This window comes from Manacus candei, unplaced genomic scaffold (genome assembly GCF_025592945.1).
Source record: "Manacus candei isolate 608988 ecotype Guabito, Panama unplaced genomic scaffold, ASM2559294v1 h1tg000230l, whole genome shotgun sequence".
Classification (NCBI taxonomy): Eukaryota; Metazoa; Chordata; class Aves; order Passeriformes; family Pipridae; genus Manacus; species Manacus candei.
Window position 1 is genome coordinate 39294 of NW_026138278.1, and position 18725 is coordinate 58018.

Here is an 18725-nt window from a genome sequence, read left to right on the forward strand (position 1 = left end):
ACCATTCCATGACTCCTTCATTCTGTGATTCCCCTCCTCAGGCAGAGCAGAGCCCAGGCTGACTTTTGGGGTCCCTGAGGGGTGTACAGGTTTAGAGAGGAATTAAAAGAGCTTCAAACTCATCAGAATTGGTTATTGACACAACAGCCACTGAACCCCAAGTGCTGGTTTAGAATTTCTCTCCTGAACTGAGTTTTCTGGCAAACTCACCTGATCCCAACCCCGAAGTCCCCTTTGTGAAGTAATTTCACTGGGGACTGGGTGTATAAAATACGTATAAATGCAATAAGGTGGATTTTTTTCTTGTGCTGGACAAATAGTGGGAGATTCTGAAGGGCTTTGACCTCCTGCTCCGTGTGCTCCCTGAGCTGGGGGTGTTCCAGCTGGGTTTGTCCCAGATCCCAGGGAAAAGCCTGGAGCATCAGGTGGGATGTTTTGGGGGCTTTTTCATCTGTGATGAGGAGTTGCAGGGAGAGTTTGGGTGCAGGAAAATCCACGTGGGTCTCACAGAGCCATGGCTGGAGCGGTGTGTGGGGAGATCCGTGTCCTGGGAAGTGGAGTGGAGCTGGGATGGGTGGCACTGGGGGTCCCTGGGGGTCTGTGACACCTCCTACTTCCTCCCAGGGTTGCCCCAAGCCCAGCCAGGTGTGACCCCCGCGTGGGGAGGATGCTCCAGGCTGCTCCAGCCCAGTCTCCAGCCCAGGCCGTGGCTCCAGAGACTCTCTGAGTGGCAGTGGGGTCACCCAGCAGCACTTGGGGTACGTGGCACTCCTGCTAAATCCCCAAACTCCTGGGAAGGGGCTGGGCTGGGGTCCTGCTCCCTGTGACAGTCCCCTCTGTGCCCGCCCTGCTGAGAACAGCAGTGCAGTTATTGGCCAGGATTAATCAGAGAGTGGGTGTGTTTCCATGGAAAATGGGACACTGGAGTTCCTGGGAGCCTCAGGAAGGTTTGTTCACCCTGGGGATTTCTGTGCCTGGAGCAGCAGCTCATCCTGACGTGGCTCTGCCTGACTTTGGAGAAAAAGTGGAATTGTTTTCCTCTGCACAGAGCAGGTTTGGGCCCAAACCCACAGATTGTGCACAGCCAAAGCCCCTTGGTGGTTGGGGTGTACCTGGAGTGCTCTGGGGCATCTCACAGTGCTTTGATATTTCCCCAAACCTCCCCTGTTCCCCTGATTCCAGCACTAATAAAGCTCCTGTCCCACTCTGGCCTCTTGTCCTGGGCTCAGGATGCTTGTGGGTCCCTTCCAGCTCAGGGCATTCCGTGATTCCTTCCCCCCAGGGTTCCTGTCCATGCCCAGGGCAGGCAGTCAATAAACCAGGAGATGGGGAGTGGTGCTTGTGACTTGGTTGTGTTGAGAAATGGGATCTCCCTGGTGCCAGTGGGATATCCATCAAAAACAGGGATTTAATGTCATTTCCGTGACTTACTTCCAAAGTCTCTTGGTTTATTTTTTTTGTGTTTATACCCAATTTAGTGTGGCTTTAGGAATTCCCAGTGCACAGGGAATGCTGGGACATGTGTGGCCTTGTGGTGCAAGGCTCTGGGACCCCCCAGTGCTGCAGCCAAGCACCCTCTGAGGGAGCCTGAGGGGTCTCCAAGGTTTTAATTCCAGTTTAGCTCCAAGTGACCTAAAACTGGGGCTCTCCCCCCTTTTTGGCAGCACCTGTCCAGGCTGAGAGGCTCCACACAGCCAGGGAATCCCTGTCCTTTGGGGCCACCAGGGCCTGGATCGGAACAGAAAATGGGTTTGGGTTTTCACAATGATGGAGTCACCATCCCTGCAGGGGTTTGGGCTGGATATTGGGAAAATTCCCCCTGGAAAGGGCTGTCCAGCCCTGGCACAGCTGCCCAGGGCAGGGGGAGTTAAATCCCTGTTAAATCCCTGGGGGGATTTAACACCCTGTGGATGTGGCACCTGGGGACATGGTCAGGGGTGGCCTGGGCAGAGCAGGTGGACCTGAGGGCTCAGAGTGATTCTCCAGCCTGGGGATCCCACAATTCTGTGATTCCATGGCTGTTTTCAGCACAGGCTGCCCAGAGCAGCTGGGGCTGCCCCATCCCTGCCAGTGTCCAAGGCCAGGTTGGACAGGGCTTGGAGCAGCCTGGCACAGTGGGAAGCAGGGGGTGGCACTGGGTGGTCATTAAGGTCCCTTCCAACCCAAACCATCCCATGATCCTACGAAATTGTGTTTCTGGGGGAAAAATTGTCTCATGCTTCAGGTTTGACGTGGAAAACTCTGACTGGGGAGGAGGGAGAAGGAGCCGTGTGGTATTTGTTTTTAAACAAAGAACTGCTCTTCTGCTCCACCTGGGAGCAAGGCCTGGCTGGTATTTCCTGGTATTCTCCTTGGTTTGGGTCTGTCCTGCTGTTCCCAGGGCTCTGTGGGAAGAGCAGTGGTGAGTTCCCATCCTCTGGGGGGTGGTATCCCAGGCCCCCCCATTCCTGGAGCTGCCAGAGCACTCACCCTTCCTCCCTGTCTGAATTCCTCATGAAATTCTATGGCTCTTTCCATGTTTTCCTTGCACTTGGAGGGATGTTTCTTTAATTTGAGTTTCCTCTTGGCATTCCAGCCCCTCCTTGGAACACAACTGCCGTGGGGTGAGCACCCTCCAAATGTTTGTGCACCAGGCCCAGGGCTGTGTCCCAGTCCAGGCTGCTCCCCGGATCTGGGACTGGCTGCAGGGGAAAGGAACAGCAGAAATCCTTTAGAGTTTAGAAGTTAGGAAGAAATTCCTCCCTGTGAGGGTGGGGAGGCCCTGGCACAGGTTGCCCAGAGAAGCTGTGGCTGCCCCTGGATCCCTGGAAGTGTCCAAGGCCAGGTTGGACGGGGCTTAGAGCAACCTGAGCTAGTGGGAGGTGTCCCTGCCCATGGCAGGGGGTGGAGTGGGATGGGCTCTGAGGTCCTTTCCCACCCAAACCATTCCAGGATTCTATGAACAGGTGACAGAGGTGATATTTCCTCCCAGATCCCCAGGGAAGCACTGGCAGCTTCCAATGCTGGAGGAGGTTCTTCCCTCTGGGGATCAAATCACTCAGATTTTCTAAAGGGGAAGAATTTTGCTTTAATACTTACCATGGAATCACAGAATGGTTTGGTTGGGAAGAGACCTTAAATCCCAATGATTCCAACCCTGCCATGGGCAGGGACACCTTCCACTAGCCAAGGTTACTCCAAACCCCATCCACCCTGGCCTTGGACACTTCCAGGGGTGGGGAAGATACTGGAGAGGACCCTGTGGATCCTGAGTGGAGCAGGGAGCCCCAGCATGTGCTGGGCCTGGGGGAGACATGAAGGGGAGTCTGAGGGCAGGGGGGGGTTATTTTGGGGTCTCTTTGTCCCCCAGCTGTTGGGTTTGGCTGCCACGGGACCAGGACCCCCCCTGCTCACAGTGCACATCTGTGCTGGGGGTTCAGGACCCCCCTGCTCCCAGTGCACATCTGTGCTGGGGGTTCAGGACCCCCCCTGCTCACAGTGCACATCTGTGCTGGGGGTTCAGGACCCCCCCTGCTCACAGTGCACATCTGTGCTGGGGGTTCAGGACCCCCCTGCTCCCAGTGCACATCTGTGCTGGGGGTTCAGGACCCCCCCTGCTCCCAGTGCACATCTGTGCTGGGGGTTCAGGACCCCCCCTGCTCCCAGTGCACATCTGTGCTGGGGGTTCAGCTGCTTTGGGTGTGTTCCACTTGTTTTGGCACTGAATGTCCTGGTTGTCCCTGGAGCTGAGGGGAAAGGGAAGGAGCTCGTTCTCTTTGTAGCTTTTTGGAGACTTTTGGGTGGATTCTGTGTGTGTGACATTTCCTTAAACCAGCCTGGAGCTCTGACCAGCGGGCTCTGGGGTGGCTCTGCTTGAGGTCTTGGTGGCTCCAGTGAGAAATCCCCATTTTCCAGCTGGGTTTGGTGTTGTTTATCCCCAGCGCCGGGGACGTTAATTTGGGATCTGTCAGCTCAGCCAGGAACAGGACAATTAGTGACTGTTAACAACGCCCCTAATTAACCCCTTGGGCTCCGCTCACCTGTACCTGGGGGGAGGTTGGCACTGCTCCGGGGGGCTGTTTTTCCTCAAATTCCGCCGTGGAGGGAAGAGCAGGACATGGCTGGGGGGCACAAGCCTTGGCTGTGTGTGGGCACACCTGGGCTGCGTGCGGGCACACCTGGGCTGCGTGCGGGCACACCTGGGCTGTATGTGGGCACACCCGGGCTGTGTGTGGGCACACCTGGGCTGCGTGCGGGCACACCTGGGCTGTATGTGGGCACACCCGGGCTGTGTGTGGGCACACCCGGGCTGTGCGTGCGGGCACACCTGGGCTGTATGCGGGCACACCTGGGCTGTATGCGGGCACACCTGGGCTGCGTGCGGGCACACCTGGGCTGTATGCGGGCACACCTGGGCTGTGTGTGTGCACACCTGGGCTGCGTGCAGGCACACCTGGGCTGTGTGTGTGCACACCTGGGCTGTGTGCAGGCACACCTGGGCTGTGTGTGTGCACACCTGGGCTGTATGCGGGCACACCTGGGCTGTGTGTGTGCACACCTGGGCTGCGTGCAGGCACACCTGGGCTGTGTGTGTGCACACCTGGGCTGTGTGCAGGCACACCTGGGCTGTGTGTGTGCACACCTGGGCTGTGTGCGGGCACACCTGGGCTGTGCGTGCGGGCACGACGGCGCGGTGACGGCCGGGGGTCCCGGTCGGGGGGAATGCGGGTGTCCCTGCCCGGTGCCCGCAGCGGGAGGAGGCTCGGAACGCCGCGGGAGCCGCGGCCGTGCCCTGGCCGAGCCCGCTCCCGCTCCTGCTCGTGCGGGGAGCGTTAGGACCCAGCGCGCCGCCGGCGCGGTGACAAGTCTGGAGCAGCACTGGCGCAGAGTGGCTCCATCGGCAGCGCTGGAATTCTCTGTATCCCTCCCTCGGAGCATCCTCGCCCAGAAAAGGGTTTTTCCCCCTCTGTGCCGCCCGGCGGAGCCCCGGGAGGGGAGGGACGCGCGCGGGGATGCTGGGATCGGCCGGGACGCTGGGAAGCGCCGCTGGATGAGCTGAGAGCGTTGGCTGGGATTCGGGAATCTCGGGAGCAGCATGGCCCAGGGCAGGAGGCACGCGTCCGGCCGGGTAAGGGGGGCTCCCCGGCTCCTGTCGCGACCCATCGCGGTGCCGTGGCTGCGAAAATCCCTGGATTTGTGCTGAGATCTCGATTGTACTCCCTGCGCTCCCGCATCCCTGGAATGTGGCACCTCCCTCGCCGACAATGATGCTGGGGGGGTGGATGCTCCGGGCTGCACCAGGGCCGTGTCCTTTGGCCGGAGTTACCTGCCCGTGCCGGGCATTAGCCCCGGCTAATTCCCCCGCTTAATTACCCCCGCTAATCCCCCCGGCATCGCGGCGCAGCCTTCCCGGGGCTCGGGCACAGCCTTCCCGGGGCCGCTCAGCACAAAGATTCCGGGTGTTTTCCTCCCTGCGGCGGGTGTTCCCTCCCTCCGGGCCGCTTTTCCAGGCTGCACGGGAGCCACGCCGGAGCTTCCGCGGGCCTGGCAAGCGCTTCCAGGTTTTTCCGTATTGCAGCTGCCCCCGGGCTGTGCGGTGCCAGCGGGCCCCGGCCCCCCCGGCCCGGCCTTTCCCGGGAGTTCCTGTCCCTCCGGCCGCGGTGACATTGTGTCCCAGCCCCGCTGGGCACCACGTCCGGGCCTCTCTGTGCCAACTTGGCAGAGGGACTCCAGGCTGGAGCCGGGGAGGGCAGACCCTTCCCCCCGCTCCGTGGGACCCCAGACCCGCCGTGGGCACCGTGCCCTGCCGTGGGATGTGCCAGGCCTGGGGCCAGGGGGATCTGAGCTGTGGCTGAAGGGATTTGGCTGCCGAGGGAGCAGCTGCCACTTGGGAAAGGCTCCGGGCTGGGAAGTTGCTTTGCCCACCCTGGGAGGGGCTGTGGGGGCAGGTGGGGGGCCTGAGCTGCCTGCCCCCCAAACCTCCCTGTGTTCCATGGGGGGGCATGAAGGGGTGGAATTCCAGCCTGGGTCCTGGCAGCTCCGTGGTGACACCGTGGTGGCTGTCGGTGTGCCCGGGGGCTCCCAGGGCTGGGGGCACAGGGAGGGAGCTGGGCACTGGCTCCAAGGGCCCATGGACACATGGCTCGGCCTGCGGGAGCAGTGGCAGGACTGGGGGGTCCTGGGGGTGCTGGGGGGTTCTGGGGGTGCTGGGGGATCCTGGGGGTGCCGGGGGATCCTGGGGGTGCTGGGTGATCCTGGGGGTGCTGGGTGATCCTGGGGGTGCTGGGTGATCCTGGAGGTGCTGGGGGATCCTGGAGGTGCTGGGGGGTCCTGGGGGTGCCAGGGGATCCTGGGGGTGCCGGGAGGTCCCAGGGCAACGTGGCACACTGCAGGCAGGGCACTGTGAGCAGGTTATCCGTGCTTAGCTCACATGGATTTTGGAATGGGCGCTGCAGGCACTGAGGCTGTGCCAGCCCTTCCTGGGGCTGAGGTCACTGGCTGCCCTGGCCGTGTGCCTGGAGGGTTTTGGGGACACTGTGCCCGGTGTCACAGTGCCCAGAGACACCCACACCCTCCCCATTTGGCTTCGTGCTCCCCAGCTGGAGTCCAGTGCCACCATGGAGCTGGAACCTCATCCTGGTGCCACCATGGGGTGCTGGGGTCGCTCTCAGTCCCGAGGTGATCCCTCCTTCCCATGGGGTGGTGTGGCAGTGCCACGTGCCATCGACTCGCTGCTGGCCAGCCTTAAACCCAGAACTGTTTCCGAGTCTTTCCCTGTTCCAGCCCTGCTGGGTCACCCTGGAACGTGGATCTCATCAGAGGTGGCTGCTGGGCTCAGGATTCTCCTGAAACTTGTGATCTGAGCTCTGAGTGACAGTTTGAGGCTCAGTTAGTCTCACCTGCCAGCTGAGCCTGGCTGCTGCAGGAATGCACTGAGTATTCCCGGGGTGATCCGCTGATGGAGCAGAACACTGACAGTGTCGTGCTCAGGGGAAACACAGGAATGACCCAAATCGCTGGGAATTCACCCCCTTTTCAGTGGCTCACAACCAGGATCTCCCTATAGTGGAGCAGACGGTCTGTGGATGTGTGTAATGCTTCAAAAAGGGGGGAGAATTGAAAAATGGGGATTTCAGAGCGGTGCCAGGAAGGAAGCTGTGGGGAGCAGTGCCCTGGTGGCAGCACAGCCCCGGGCTCGCTCCTCACCCTGTGAACAGGTGTCCTGGAGCAGGACAGGAGCTCCAGGGTGTGAGACAGGCTCCTCAAGGGCTGGTGGGCTCATCCAGCCTGGGACTGTCCTGCTGGAATCTGCCCCGGTGGTGGTGGCTGCTCCGGAGGCTCGGCATTCCCGGGTGCTCCTCTGGCTGCCCCGTCCCCACCACCTGCCCTGTGCCCCCTCAGATGTCCCCACCTGGTGCCCTGGGGGTGACTGTGGGTGCAGCAGTGCTGCCTCCCCAGGACTCCCCACATTCCTCATTCACTGGGGTTTAGGAGCTTGTTCCCTGTCCGTGTGCCGGGAGCGGTGACGGGGCTGTCGCTGCGAGTGGCCCCCGCCGTGTGTGTCCAGCCCTTTTCCCTTCCCGTGTGTTCCCACAGCTCTGCTCCTCCATCCTCTTCCCTCACCAGCCGTGCTCACCCCGTGCTCAGACTGGGGTGTCCAGAGCCCTGGGGTGTCCAGAGCCCTGGGGTATCCAGAGCCCTGGGGTATCCAGAGCCCTGGGGTGTCCCACTGGGAAGGTCAGAGTGGCAGAGGGGATCCATGAGGAGCCGGCACATCCCTGGAGACCCCAGGGAGTTGTGGGCTGTGTCCCCAGCTGCCCTGGGGCTGTTGTGCCCTGGTGTCCCCACGTTTGGGGGCTGTCCCTCCCCGCTCCTCCCTCCACAGCCGGACAGGGATGCCAGGAGTGACCACGGCTGGGCACTGGGCTCTGTCCTCCCAGCCCTCCTGGAGTGGCCATCGGGTCCCCAGCCACAGTCACCTGGCTGGGAAGGTGGGTGGGAATGTGCATCCCACCTGCTTCCAGCCTGGACAGCTCCTCCTCTTTGTCCTTGTGTTGTTTTGAGTCTTCACGGGAATTCCAGCCTGGGGTTTATCCCTCGGACAGGAGCTGTCCTCGTGCTGGAGCAGCACCCAGATCCCATGGACTGATTTCTGATTAGCTGGAAACAACAGGTGGAGACCCATTGCCTTGTCCTAAGGGATGGGATGGGAGAGTTCTGTGCTCTCCTGCTTTCCCAAACGTGAAGGACTCGGGAAATGTTTCTGTGAAATTAGTGCTGGTTGGCAACTGTCCCATCAGGGACAGGCTGGGAGAGCTGGGAATGTCCACCCTGGAGAGAAGGCTCCAGGGAGACCTTAGGGCCCCTTCCAGTGCCTAAAGGGGCTCCAGGAGAGCTGGAGAGGGACTGGGGACAGGGCACAGAGGGACAGGACACAGGGAATGGTTTCCCATGGACAGAGGTATCCACAGGGGTTGGGGTGTCTCACACTCCGATGGATCCTGCCTGGCTGCAGGTGCCCCTGGGAAACAGAGACGAGGATAAAAGCTTCTGACATTGCTGAGCAGGAACTTTTCGTTTGACTGGGAATTCTGGCTCTTCCTTTGGGCTTTGCTTTGGGCTCCTTGTTTTCTCGGAGCTCTGCTCTCCCTTTCCATAACACGTGGGACACGATTTTGCAGGTGCAGGTGTTGGCAGGATGCTGCTGCAGCCCTGGCAGCTGGGAGGAGCCAGAACCTGGGGACACATTTGGGTCTGGAGCAGAAATCTTGCCTTTGAGGTTTTGGGTCTGTTTGCTGAGTGATGGATTTGGGGTTTTAACACGAGAGTGTTTTGTGCCTTTGCTTTCTCCCGGTTGTGTTTGATTTCTCCCAGTTTTGTTTGATTCCTCCCGGTTGTATTTGGGTTCTCCCAGTTGTGTTTGGATGGAACATGGAATTCAGGCCTGTGGAAAACTGACATCCCTGGTTTTAGTCCCAGAACTCCTCACTCAGCATCCCGACCCCGGGCAGTGATGTGCAGGGGGAGAGGATGGTTTGTTGGGGTTCCAGGAACTCCCACAATCCCCTTGGCTCTTCCACAGGCTGAGAATTCCCTGAATCCCCCCAAGCCCCCGTGGTGTCCAGCTGTGGCTGAGGTCTGTCCCCACACCCGTCGGCTCCGCAGGGCCCTTCCCGGCCGTTCCCCGCCGTGCTGGGTGAAAGAGCCTCTGTTTTCCTGGGATAAAGGACAGATTCTTCCACTGAAACTGGGCCCAGAGAGGCCAAACCTTGACATTTCTGCACAATGACCAGAACCAGTGACACACAGGGTGTGGGGAATGCCACACTGGTCCTGATCCAGCACCACTGGGAGCTCAGGGTGAACGGGAGGTGGAGCTGAGCGGGGCAGGGAACACCTCCATTCCCTCTGGGATAGGGGCACTGGGATTGAAAGGTGTCAGAGTTTGAGGAGGGGGCTCCAAGAGAGCAGGAGAGGGGCTTTGGACACAGGATGGAGTGACAGGACAAGGGGGAATGGCTTCACACCTGAAAAGGGGAAATTTAGAGGGATACTGGGGAGAAATTCTTCCCTGTGAGGGTGGGCAGGCCCTGGCCCAGGTTGGGCAGAGAAGCTGTGGCTGCCCCTGGATCCCTGGAAGTGTCCAAGGCCAGGTTGGAGCAACCTGGGCTGGTGGGAGGTGTCCCTGCCCATGGCAGGGGGATGGAACTGGGTGGGTTTTAAGGTCCCTTCCAACCCAACCCATCCTGGGATTCTGTGATTTCACTCGGGCTGGTTTCAGAGAAGGTGTTGGGGGTGGATCCCAACAAACTTCCCTATGATTTCCATGATCCTGAGGGTCTCCAGTACCCCCTGGAGTTCCTCACACCCTTCACCTCGTGGCTGCTGTAAGAGCAGTGATCACCTGGGTAACCACCCCTGGACCTGGGAACAACCCGGGACACCACACTGGGAATGGAATGGTGCCACTGGAATGGGAGTGGCCATTAATGGTTAGGATGGAATCATGGAATCACAGAATGGGTGAGATTGGAAAAGCCTCTGAGACCCCTGAGTCCAATCACTCCCCCAGCACTGCCCAGGCCACCCCTGACCATGTCCCCAGGTGTCACATCCACAGGGTGTTAAATCCCCCCGGGGATGGGGACTCCCCCCGCCCTGGGCAGCTGTGCCAGGGCTGGACAGCCCTTTCCAGGGGGAATTTCCCCAATATCCAACCTGAGCCTCCCCTGGCACAGCTGGAGGCCGTTCCCTCTGTCCTGGATAAGGACAGTCACACCTGGAAAGCTGGATGAGCACATTCCCTGGTGGGATACCCTGAGTCTGGGCATGGGGGGGTCCCAGGGACACGGTGGGGGCTGGGCCACCAAATCCCCCAAAACCCCAACAGTCCAGAGGGAAGGGACAGTGACCTGTGTCAGAAAGGGGCTGCCTGCTCCTGGGCAGGGAATTCCCAGGCTGGAAAGCCGTGGGCAGTGCTGATGTGATGCACAAGATGGAGCAAGATAAGGCCCTGAGCTGTGCTGCTCTCAGCCGCTTCACTCGCTGTGGGGGTTTTTCTCCCTTAGGCTTATAAAAATGCTATAAAAACGTTATAAAGGGTCATAAATGGGGTTTGTGAGTCCGGTGTGACCAGTGGTGGTGGTTGTGCCGTGGTTGTACCGTGGTTTGTGGCTCCTGTTCCGGAGCTGTAATGGCAGGAATTGCCCTTGGCTGGCTCCCAGCTCAGAGGGGTGGAGGTGGAGGGGATGGAGGTGGAGGGATGGAGGTGGAGGGGATGGAGGTGGAGGGATGGAGGTGGAGGGGATGGAGGTGGAGGGGATGGAGGTGGAGGGGATGGAGGTGGAGGGGATGGAGGTGGAGGGGATGGAGATGGAGGGGATGGAGATGGAGGGGATGGAGATGGAGGGGATGGAGGTGAGGGGATGGAGGTGGAGGGGATGGAGGTGGAGGGGATGGAGCGCTGCCGGAGGGCCAGGAGGTGTCCCCCGATGAGGTGTCCCCGCCCAAACCCCGTGTCCCCCTGTCTGTCCCCGTGTCTGTCCCCCTGTCTGCCCCCGTTCTCAGCCCATTCTCCCGCTCCACAGGCCTCCAGCAGCGCCAGGATGAGCGCGGAGGGCGGGAGCAGGCCGCTCAAGGTGGGCTCCCGCGTGGAGGTCATCGGGAAGGGGCACCGCGGCACCGTGGCCTACGTGGGGGCCACCCTGTTCGCCACCGGCAAGTGGGTCGGGGTCATCCTGGACGAGCCCCGGGGCAAGAACGACGGCACCGTGCAGGGCAGGAAGTACTTCACCTGCGAGGAGAACCACGGCATCTTCGTGCGCCAGTCACAGGTGAGGGCAGCTGCTCCTGGGATCTGGGGGGAGCTGCTTCCAGGGATCTGGGGGAGCTGCTTCCAGGGGTTTGGGGGGAGCTGCTTCCAGGGATTTGGGGGGAGCTGCTCCTGGGATCTGGGGGGAGCTGCTTCCAGGGATCTGGGGGGAGCTGCTTCCAGGGATCTGGGGGGAGCTGCTCCTGGGATCTGGGGGGAGCTGCTTCCAGGGATTTGGGGGGAGCTGCTTCCGGGGATTTGGGGGGAGCTGCTTCCAGGGATTTGGGGGGAGCTGCTTCCAGGGATCTGGGGGGAGCTGCTTCCAGGGGTTTGGGGGGAGCTGCTTCCAGGGATCTGGGGGGAGCTGCTTCCAGGGGTTTGGGGGGAGCTGCTTCCAGGGATTTGGGGGGAGCTGCTTCCAGGGGTTTGGGGGGAGCTGCTTCCGGGGATTTGGGGGGAACTGCTCCTGGAATCCTGGGGGAATCTGCTTCCCGGGATCCTGGGGGCATCTGCTTCCTGGGATTTGGAAGGATCTGCTTCCAGGGATCCTGGGGGCATCTGCTTCCTGGGATTTGGAAGGATCTGCTTCCAGGGATCCTGGGGGGGAACTGTTTCCTGGGATCCTTGAGGGGAACTGCTCCTGGGATCCTGGGGGGAACTGTTTCCTGGCATCCTGGGGGGAACTGCTTCCCAGGATCTTAGGGGGAACTGCTTCCTGGGATCCTGGAGGCATCTGCTTCCTGGGATTTGGAGGGATCTGCTTCTGGGGATCCTGGGGGGAACTGCTCCTGGAATCCTGGGGGGAGCTGCTTTGTGGGATCCTGGGGGGAACTGCTTCTTGGGATCCAGGGGGAATCTGCTTCCCAGGATCTTGGGGGGAACTGCTCCTGGGATCCTGGGGCAATCTGCTTCCTGGGATCCTCAGGGGGAACTGCTTCCTAGGATCCTTGGGGGCATCCACTCCTGGGATCCTCAGGGGGCTCGGCTTCATGGGACCCTCGGAGGGATCCACTTCCTGGGATTCTCAGAGGGGCTCTGCTTGCCAGGATCCTTGGGAGGACCCACTTCCTGGGATCCTGGGGGAGATCTGCTTCCCAGGACCCTTAGGGGAATCTGCTTCCCGGGATCTTCAGGTGCTCATCAAATAGAGGGAACCAGCCCTTCCCACCCGGGTGGGGAGGGAGAAACCAGTTCCCATTGCTCCCAGGGCCGTGGGGTTCCTGGGACTCCTGTATCCATGTGGAGGGAGCAGCACACTCCAGGCAGGTGGAACCTCCCCTGGCACTGGGGCCAGGCCCCTCCACAAGGATCCTTGAGGTCTTGGTCAGCCCCTGGGTTACTGGGGGGTGTTTCCAGGGGAATGGGGTGAAAACAGCCCAGTGAATTCCAAAGGGTTTATTCCACCTCCCAGGGAAGTTCCCAGTCACTCCCTGGAGCAGGTGGAGTTTGGGATCGATCTCGGCGTTTACCTGGAAGCAGAGCCGGGGAATTCTAATTAAACTGTGTTTACCTGGAAGCAGATAAAACACCCTGGGTGGGTGCAGCTGCTGGCTCTGCTGCTCCTGGGCTGCAGCAGGACCCAGGAGCTCTCCAGGGCAAACACCTCCCAGGTGAATTCCCTGTGTCACCTTCCCAAGGCAGAGGTGGCACTGGAGCCCCCAGCTCCGGGTGTCCCCAGCCCCATTTTCCAGCCAGATCCCGTCCTCCTCCCTGGAAAAAGGGGCTGCTCTGTATCCCAGCCCATGGTGTTTCCAGCTCTTCCCGCTTTCCTGGACCCTCCTGCTGCCCCTCTGGGCACTGCCATGACCTTGGCACTGGGTGACACACGGACCCGACTCCCTTGTCCATCACTCGGCCTCCCCTGCCAGCTGGGAAAGGCTTCCAGGGGTTTCCAGGGAAAATGTTGGGTCTGCAGGACCAGGAGGGTCGGGGGTGCTGAGCACAAGGCTCAGGGATGGTCTGGATTGGTCTGGGAAGCTGCTCCCCAGTTCATCCCATGGATTTCATCCACAGGGATGATGGACAGGGCTTGGAGCAGCCTGGGCAGTGGGAGGTGTCCCTGCCCATGGCAGGGGGTGGCACTGGCCGGGATTTAAGGTCCAACCCAACCCTGTCTGGGATTCTGGGGCTCTGTTGCCATGGAGCTGGGAGAGTTGGGAATGTCCAGCCTGGAGAAGAGAAGGCTCCAAGGAGACCTGAGAGCCCCTTCCAGTGCCTAAAGGGGCTCCAAGAGCTGGAGAGGGACTGGGGACAAGGCATGGAGGGACAGGACACAGGGAATGGCTTCCCAGTGCCAGAGGGCAGGGATAGATGGGATATTGGGAAGAAGATCCTCCCTGTGAGGGTGGTGAGGGGGTGGAATGGATTTCCCAGAGAAGCTGTGGCTGCCCCACCCCTGGAAGTGTCCAAGGCCAGGTTGGATGGGACTTGGAGCAGCCTGGGCAGTGGGAGGTGTCCCTGCCCGTGGCTGGGGGTGGCACTGGGTAGGGTCTAAGTTCCCTTCCAGCTCAAACCATTCCAGGATTCCCTGATTGTGCCTGGGCTGGCCGTTCCCAACATGACTGTTCCTTTTTTGGTGTGTGGAACCATCATCCCTGCCTTTGGCATCCCCTGGAGCTGCCTTTGGCTCCTGCCTGGCTCAGGAGCTCAGAGGTGGCACTTCCCGGTGTCACCCGGGGCCAGCCCCGCTCTGTCCCTGCCCTGGGCCTCTCCTGCAGCTCCAGGGTTCCCACCTGGGCTGGGCCTGCTGGGGAACCCCCAGACCATTTGGAATTCCCACCCTGGTTTCCTGCAGGCCTCGCAATTTCTGTGGCATCATTTTTCCCGGTCTCCCTGTGGCTTTTAATTCAGTTTTAATCATTCCTGGTGTTGGGAATCTTCCCAGAATGGAATCCTGGAATCCCTGACTGACAGCTTCCCAGGTGATTTTGGTTTTTGAGCTGAACTCCCCGGTGGGAGGTGGTCATGGATCAGGCAGATTCCTGCAGGGACAATCCGGGGGTGCTGCTCTGAGGCACGAGGATGGTTCTCCCACAGGGATCTAATCCCTTCCATCCCAGTTTTCCATGTTTATCCGGCAAAAATGTGTCCAAAAACAGTTCACAAAGAGAAATCCCTGAACCTGCAATGGCTATTCAGGGCTGTCAAATCCAGACCTTTGACTTTCCTCATTACCTGTGTGAATATTCCTCATTCCCAGCGGGAATAAAAGCCTGTGGCTGTTCTCAGGGAGCCTATGGAAGGAGGATGGTTGATGGCAAAGCTGGAACGATGAAATCAAAAATTTGTGCCAAAAACATGGGATCTGCTCTGCTGAACCCACTGCCAGAGGGACCCATTCCCTGGACTCCCTGTTTGGGAATTTTTGGCAATAATGGTTGCTGTCCTTTTTCCAGATCCAGGTGTTTGAGGATGGAGCTGACACAACGTCCCCAGAAACCCCGGAATCTGCTGCCATGAAGGTCCCCAAGAGAGGTACAGCCTGGGTGGGAAATCCTTCCCAAAGGGGTGGGAAATCTTTCCTGGAGAGGTGGGAATTTTGTGCTGGAGGGAATGGGAAATTATTCCCCAAGGGGGAATAATTGTGCTGGAGAGATGGGAAATCCCTCCTGAAGGGATGGGAAGTAGTTTCCAGGTGGAATGCGAAATCCTTCCTGGAGAGGTGGGAAATCCTTCCTGGAGAGGTGGGAAATCCTTCCTGAAAGGGTGGGAATCCTTCCCAGATAGAATGGGAAGTCCTTCCTGGAGAGAGGGAGCTCTTTGTGGTGGGAATCCTTCCCGGAGGGTTGGGCACATAGAATGCAGCCCTGACCCACTCTGAGGCTCTGGAATTGCAGTGTCTGTGTCTCCAGCCCCATTCCCAGCCCTGGGCAGGGATCCCTGCACTGCTCATCCCTTCCCCATTCCCACCCTGGGCAGGGATCCCTGCACTGCTCATCCCTTCCCCATTCCCACCCTGGGCAGGGATCCCTGCACTGCTCATCCCTTCCCCATTCCCACCCCGGGCAGGGATCCCTGCACTGCTCATTCCTTCCCCATTCCCACCCTGGCAGTGATCCCTCCACTGATCATTCCTTCCCCATTCCCACCCTGGGCAGGGATCCCTGCACTGCTCATCCCTTCCCCATTCCCACCCCGGGCAGGGATCCCTCCACTGATCATTCCTTCCCCATTCCCCCCCTGGGCAGGGATCCCTGCACTGCTCATCCCTTCCCCATTCCCCCCTCCGTGCCCGTTCCTGGCTGCCGGCCCAGGCAGCCCCGCCTCCCCGGGCCGGGCTTTGTTGGGAATGTTCCCCAGCTCTGTGGGATCCCGGGAGCTGCGGAAGGGGCTCTGCCAACTTCCTGGCCTGGCTGCTCCGTGGGTGCTGCTGCCAAGGGGAGCGTTTGTGGGACACGGGATAAGGATCGGGATGGGCTGGGGGCTGGGGGGGCTGGGGGTGGTTCTTCCCCTCTCACAGACAGTGGAAACTGAAGTTCCTCTTTAGATTCCATAAGAAAATACTTCCCTTTTACCTGGGAAAGTGAAGTGACCCTTTCATTCCTGTCTGCTTTGGATCCTGCAGTCAGCACAGAATCATGGAATTGCTGAAGTTGGAAAAGCCCATTGAGTCCAACCATTCCCAGCACTGCCCAGGCCACCCCTGACCATGTCCCCCAGTGCCACATCCACAGGGTGTTAAATCCCCCCGGGATGGGGACTCCCCCCACCCTGGGCAGCTGTGCCAGGGCTGGACAGCCCTTTCCAGGGGAATTTTCCCATTTCCTCTCCTCCTGTCCCTTGTTCTCTGGGACTGACCCCCCCCAGCTCCCCCCTCCTGTCAGGGGGTTGCAGAGCCAGAAGGTCCCCCCTGAGCCTCCTTTTCTCCAGGCTGAGCCCCCCCAGCTCCCTCAGCCCCTCCTGCTGCTCCAGCCCCTTCCCAGCTCCTGCCCTTCCCTGGACACGGATGGCTGTGGTGCCAGGAGGGGCTGTGCCAGGCTGGGACAGACGGACACGGCCGGGTCTGGAGCAGGGGGAGCTGCAGGTCGGGAGTGGGATGGTGCAGTCAGGGATGCAGGGCTGGGATGTGGCTGCCTGCCAAGGGTTTCCATGGAAACAGCAGCTGCTGCAGTGGGACTGCAGTGGGGGATGCAGGGACGGCTCTGCCACGGATCCAGCTCCATGCCAGGGATCCAGCTCCATGCCAGGGATCCAGCTCCAGCCCCTCCCAGCTGGCACAGGAGAGGGCACATGGGGGGAGCTGGGGGTGCCCCCAGACACCTGGGAAAAGGGGGGAATCCAACCAGGCCTATCCTGGGGGCCTGCAGGGAGGGACAGGACACGAGGGAATGGCTTCCCACTGGAAAAGGGAAGTTTGTGTGAGATTTTGGGAAGAAATCCCTCCCTGTGAGGGTGGGCAGGCCCTGGCCCAGGTTGCCCAGAGAAGCTGTGGCTGCCCCTGGATCCCTGGAAGTGTCCAAGGCCAGGCTGGACAGGGCTGGGAGCAATGTGGGCTGGTGGGAGGTGTCCCTGCCCGTGGCAGGGCGTTGGAACCAATGGAATTTCCAATACCTTCCAACCCAAAGCATTCCAGGATTCCATGATTCTGTGTCCCCAAGGGTTCAAACCCCAGGGAAGGGGACTGCACTGCTCCCAGGACAGCCCCTGCCAGTGTCGGTTCCGAGGGGTGTCCAAGTGTTTGCCTTCCTCAGGCAGCAGCTCCAATGAGGAATTCCCTGTTCCCCCAAACCCACTCCCCGTTGTGCCACCGTTTCCTGGCGGATCCTGGCTCTGCTTCCCTCCCACTTCCCAAAGGCTCCTGTCCCAGCCCTGGACACCCTCTGGCTGCAGGGACACGGGGCTGGGGTCAGGGCTGTCCCTGGGGCTCACAGGGCTGGGGTCAGGGCTGTCCCTGGGGCTCACAGGGCTGTCCCTGGGGCTCACAGGACTGGGACTCACAGGGCTGTCCCTGGGGCTCACAGGGTTGGGGCTCATGGGGCTGTCCCTGGGGCTCACAGGGCTGGGGCTCACAGGGCTGTCCCTGGGGCTCATGGGGCTGGGTCAGGGCTGTCCCTGGGGCTCACAGGGCTGTCCCTGGGGCTCATGGGGCTGTCCCTGGGGCTCACAGGGCTGGGGTCAGGGCTGTCCCTGGGGCTCACAGGGCTGTCCCTGGGGCTCACAGGGCTGTCCCTGGGGCTCATGGCCCTGCCTGTGCTCTCTCCACAGATTCCGTGGATGCTGCCAAGACCAGCAAACTGGTGAGTGCCCCCAGTGCTTCGGCACCGCTGAAGGCTTTTGTCCCTTTGGGAAGAGCACACGGACACACACGTTCAGCTCAGTGCTCTGGGATAAAGTGCCCATGGAAAAGTGAATTTATTCTGAGCCCATGGGAAACGAGGTGTAAAAATGTCATTTTGGGCCACTGGCCGGGAGTTGGCTGGTCCCTGAGGGATCACCCAGTGCTGGCCCTGGTGTTCCATGTTTTGATCTGAGTCCAGCTGATATTGCAGCATTCCCTGGCTGCTTCCTTCAAACCCTGATCCTCATGAAATCATGGAATGGTATGGGTTGAAAGGGACCTTAAATCCCATCCAGTCCCACCTGACACCTTCCTCTATCCCAGGTTGCTCCAAGCCCTGTCCAACCTGGTGTTGGATACTTGCAGGGGTGGGGCAGCTCCAAGGACTCTCTCATCCCACAGGAAGAGTGCATTCCTTGGAATAAGTGACATTGGCTCTCTCTGGCTCCTGCACCTCTGAGTGTCTTTATCCAGGAGCTCCAGTGGCTCCTGGGACATGGATAGAGACATGTCATATCCATTTGGGATGGGCATTTCCTAAGGAACAGGAAACTGGAGCAGGTTCCTGTCTCCAGGTAGTGCTGAAATCCACCCAAACTGCTGTGCAGGTGTGGGATAGTGAGGAATCATGGAATTCTGAGGTTGGAAAAGCCCCCTGAGACCGTGGAGTCCAGCTGGTCCCCAGCACTGCCCAGGTCACCACTCCTGGGGAACAGTGATGGCACTGGGTGATCCTGGGGACACAGAGGATGGATTTGTGTGTCTGGGGTAGAAACTGGATTTTCCTCAGGGACAAACTGGTCCAGCTGGGGTGTGGGAGCTGTGGGAAAGGAAATGGCTCCCCTGGGGACAAGGGGCTGCTCCCGTGTGTGGCACCTGCAGGGCTGGGTCGGGGCATCGAGGCCCAGCCTCCTGCACTGCCATTCCAGATTATTCCCAGGAGTGGGAATTCTCCTCCCCATCCTGCTGTGGAGCCGGGTGCTGGGTCAGAGTCTGGGCACAGCTGGGATGGGGATGGAGCAGCACTGTGGGGTGCTCCAGGGGGCTCAGACCCCGGGGGATGTGAGCTGCAGCCAGAGGGCAGGGTAGAGGAGAATTCCCTTCCCTGTACTAAAGGGATTTGGGAGGTTTTTTTGGGTTTTCCTGCTGTGTGCTGGC

The 18725-nt window shown here is 60.3% G+C and overlaps 1 protein-coding gene across 8 annotated transcripts in view; it reads left to right on the plus strand.

The window, feature by feature from the left end:
• Positions 1 to 18725, plus strand: part of DCTN1 (dynactin subunit 1) — a 54677-nt gene that overhangs the window by 5002 nt on the left and 30950 nt on the right. For 5 of the 8 annotated variants that reach the window (XM_051774836.1, XM_051774828.1, XM_051774829.1 and 2 more), the window contains 4 exons: positions 625 to 758; positions 11067 to 11312; positions 14686 to 14764; positions 17495 to 17526. In XM_051774836.1, the coding sequence (XP_051630796.1) occupies positions 11085 to 11312; positions 14686 to 14764; positions 17495 to 17526 (339 nt within the window). In that variant the 5' untranslated portion in view covers positions 625 to 758; positions 11067 to 11084. Of the gene's footprint in view, positions 1 to 624; positions 759 to 4868; positions 5108 to 11066; positions 11313 to 14685; positions 14765 to 17494; positions 17527 to 18725 lie in introns of those variants that run through there. The other 3 variants (XM_051774832.1, XM_051774833.1, XM_051774835.1) reach the window with 2 other exon arrangements.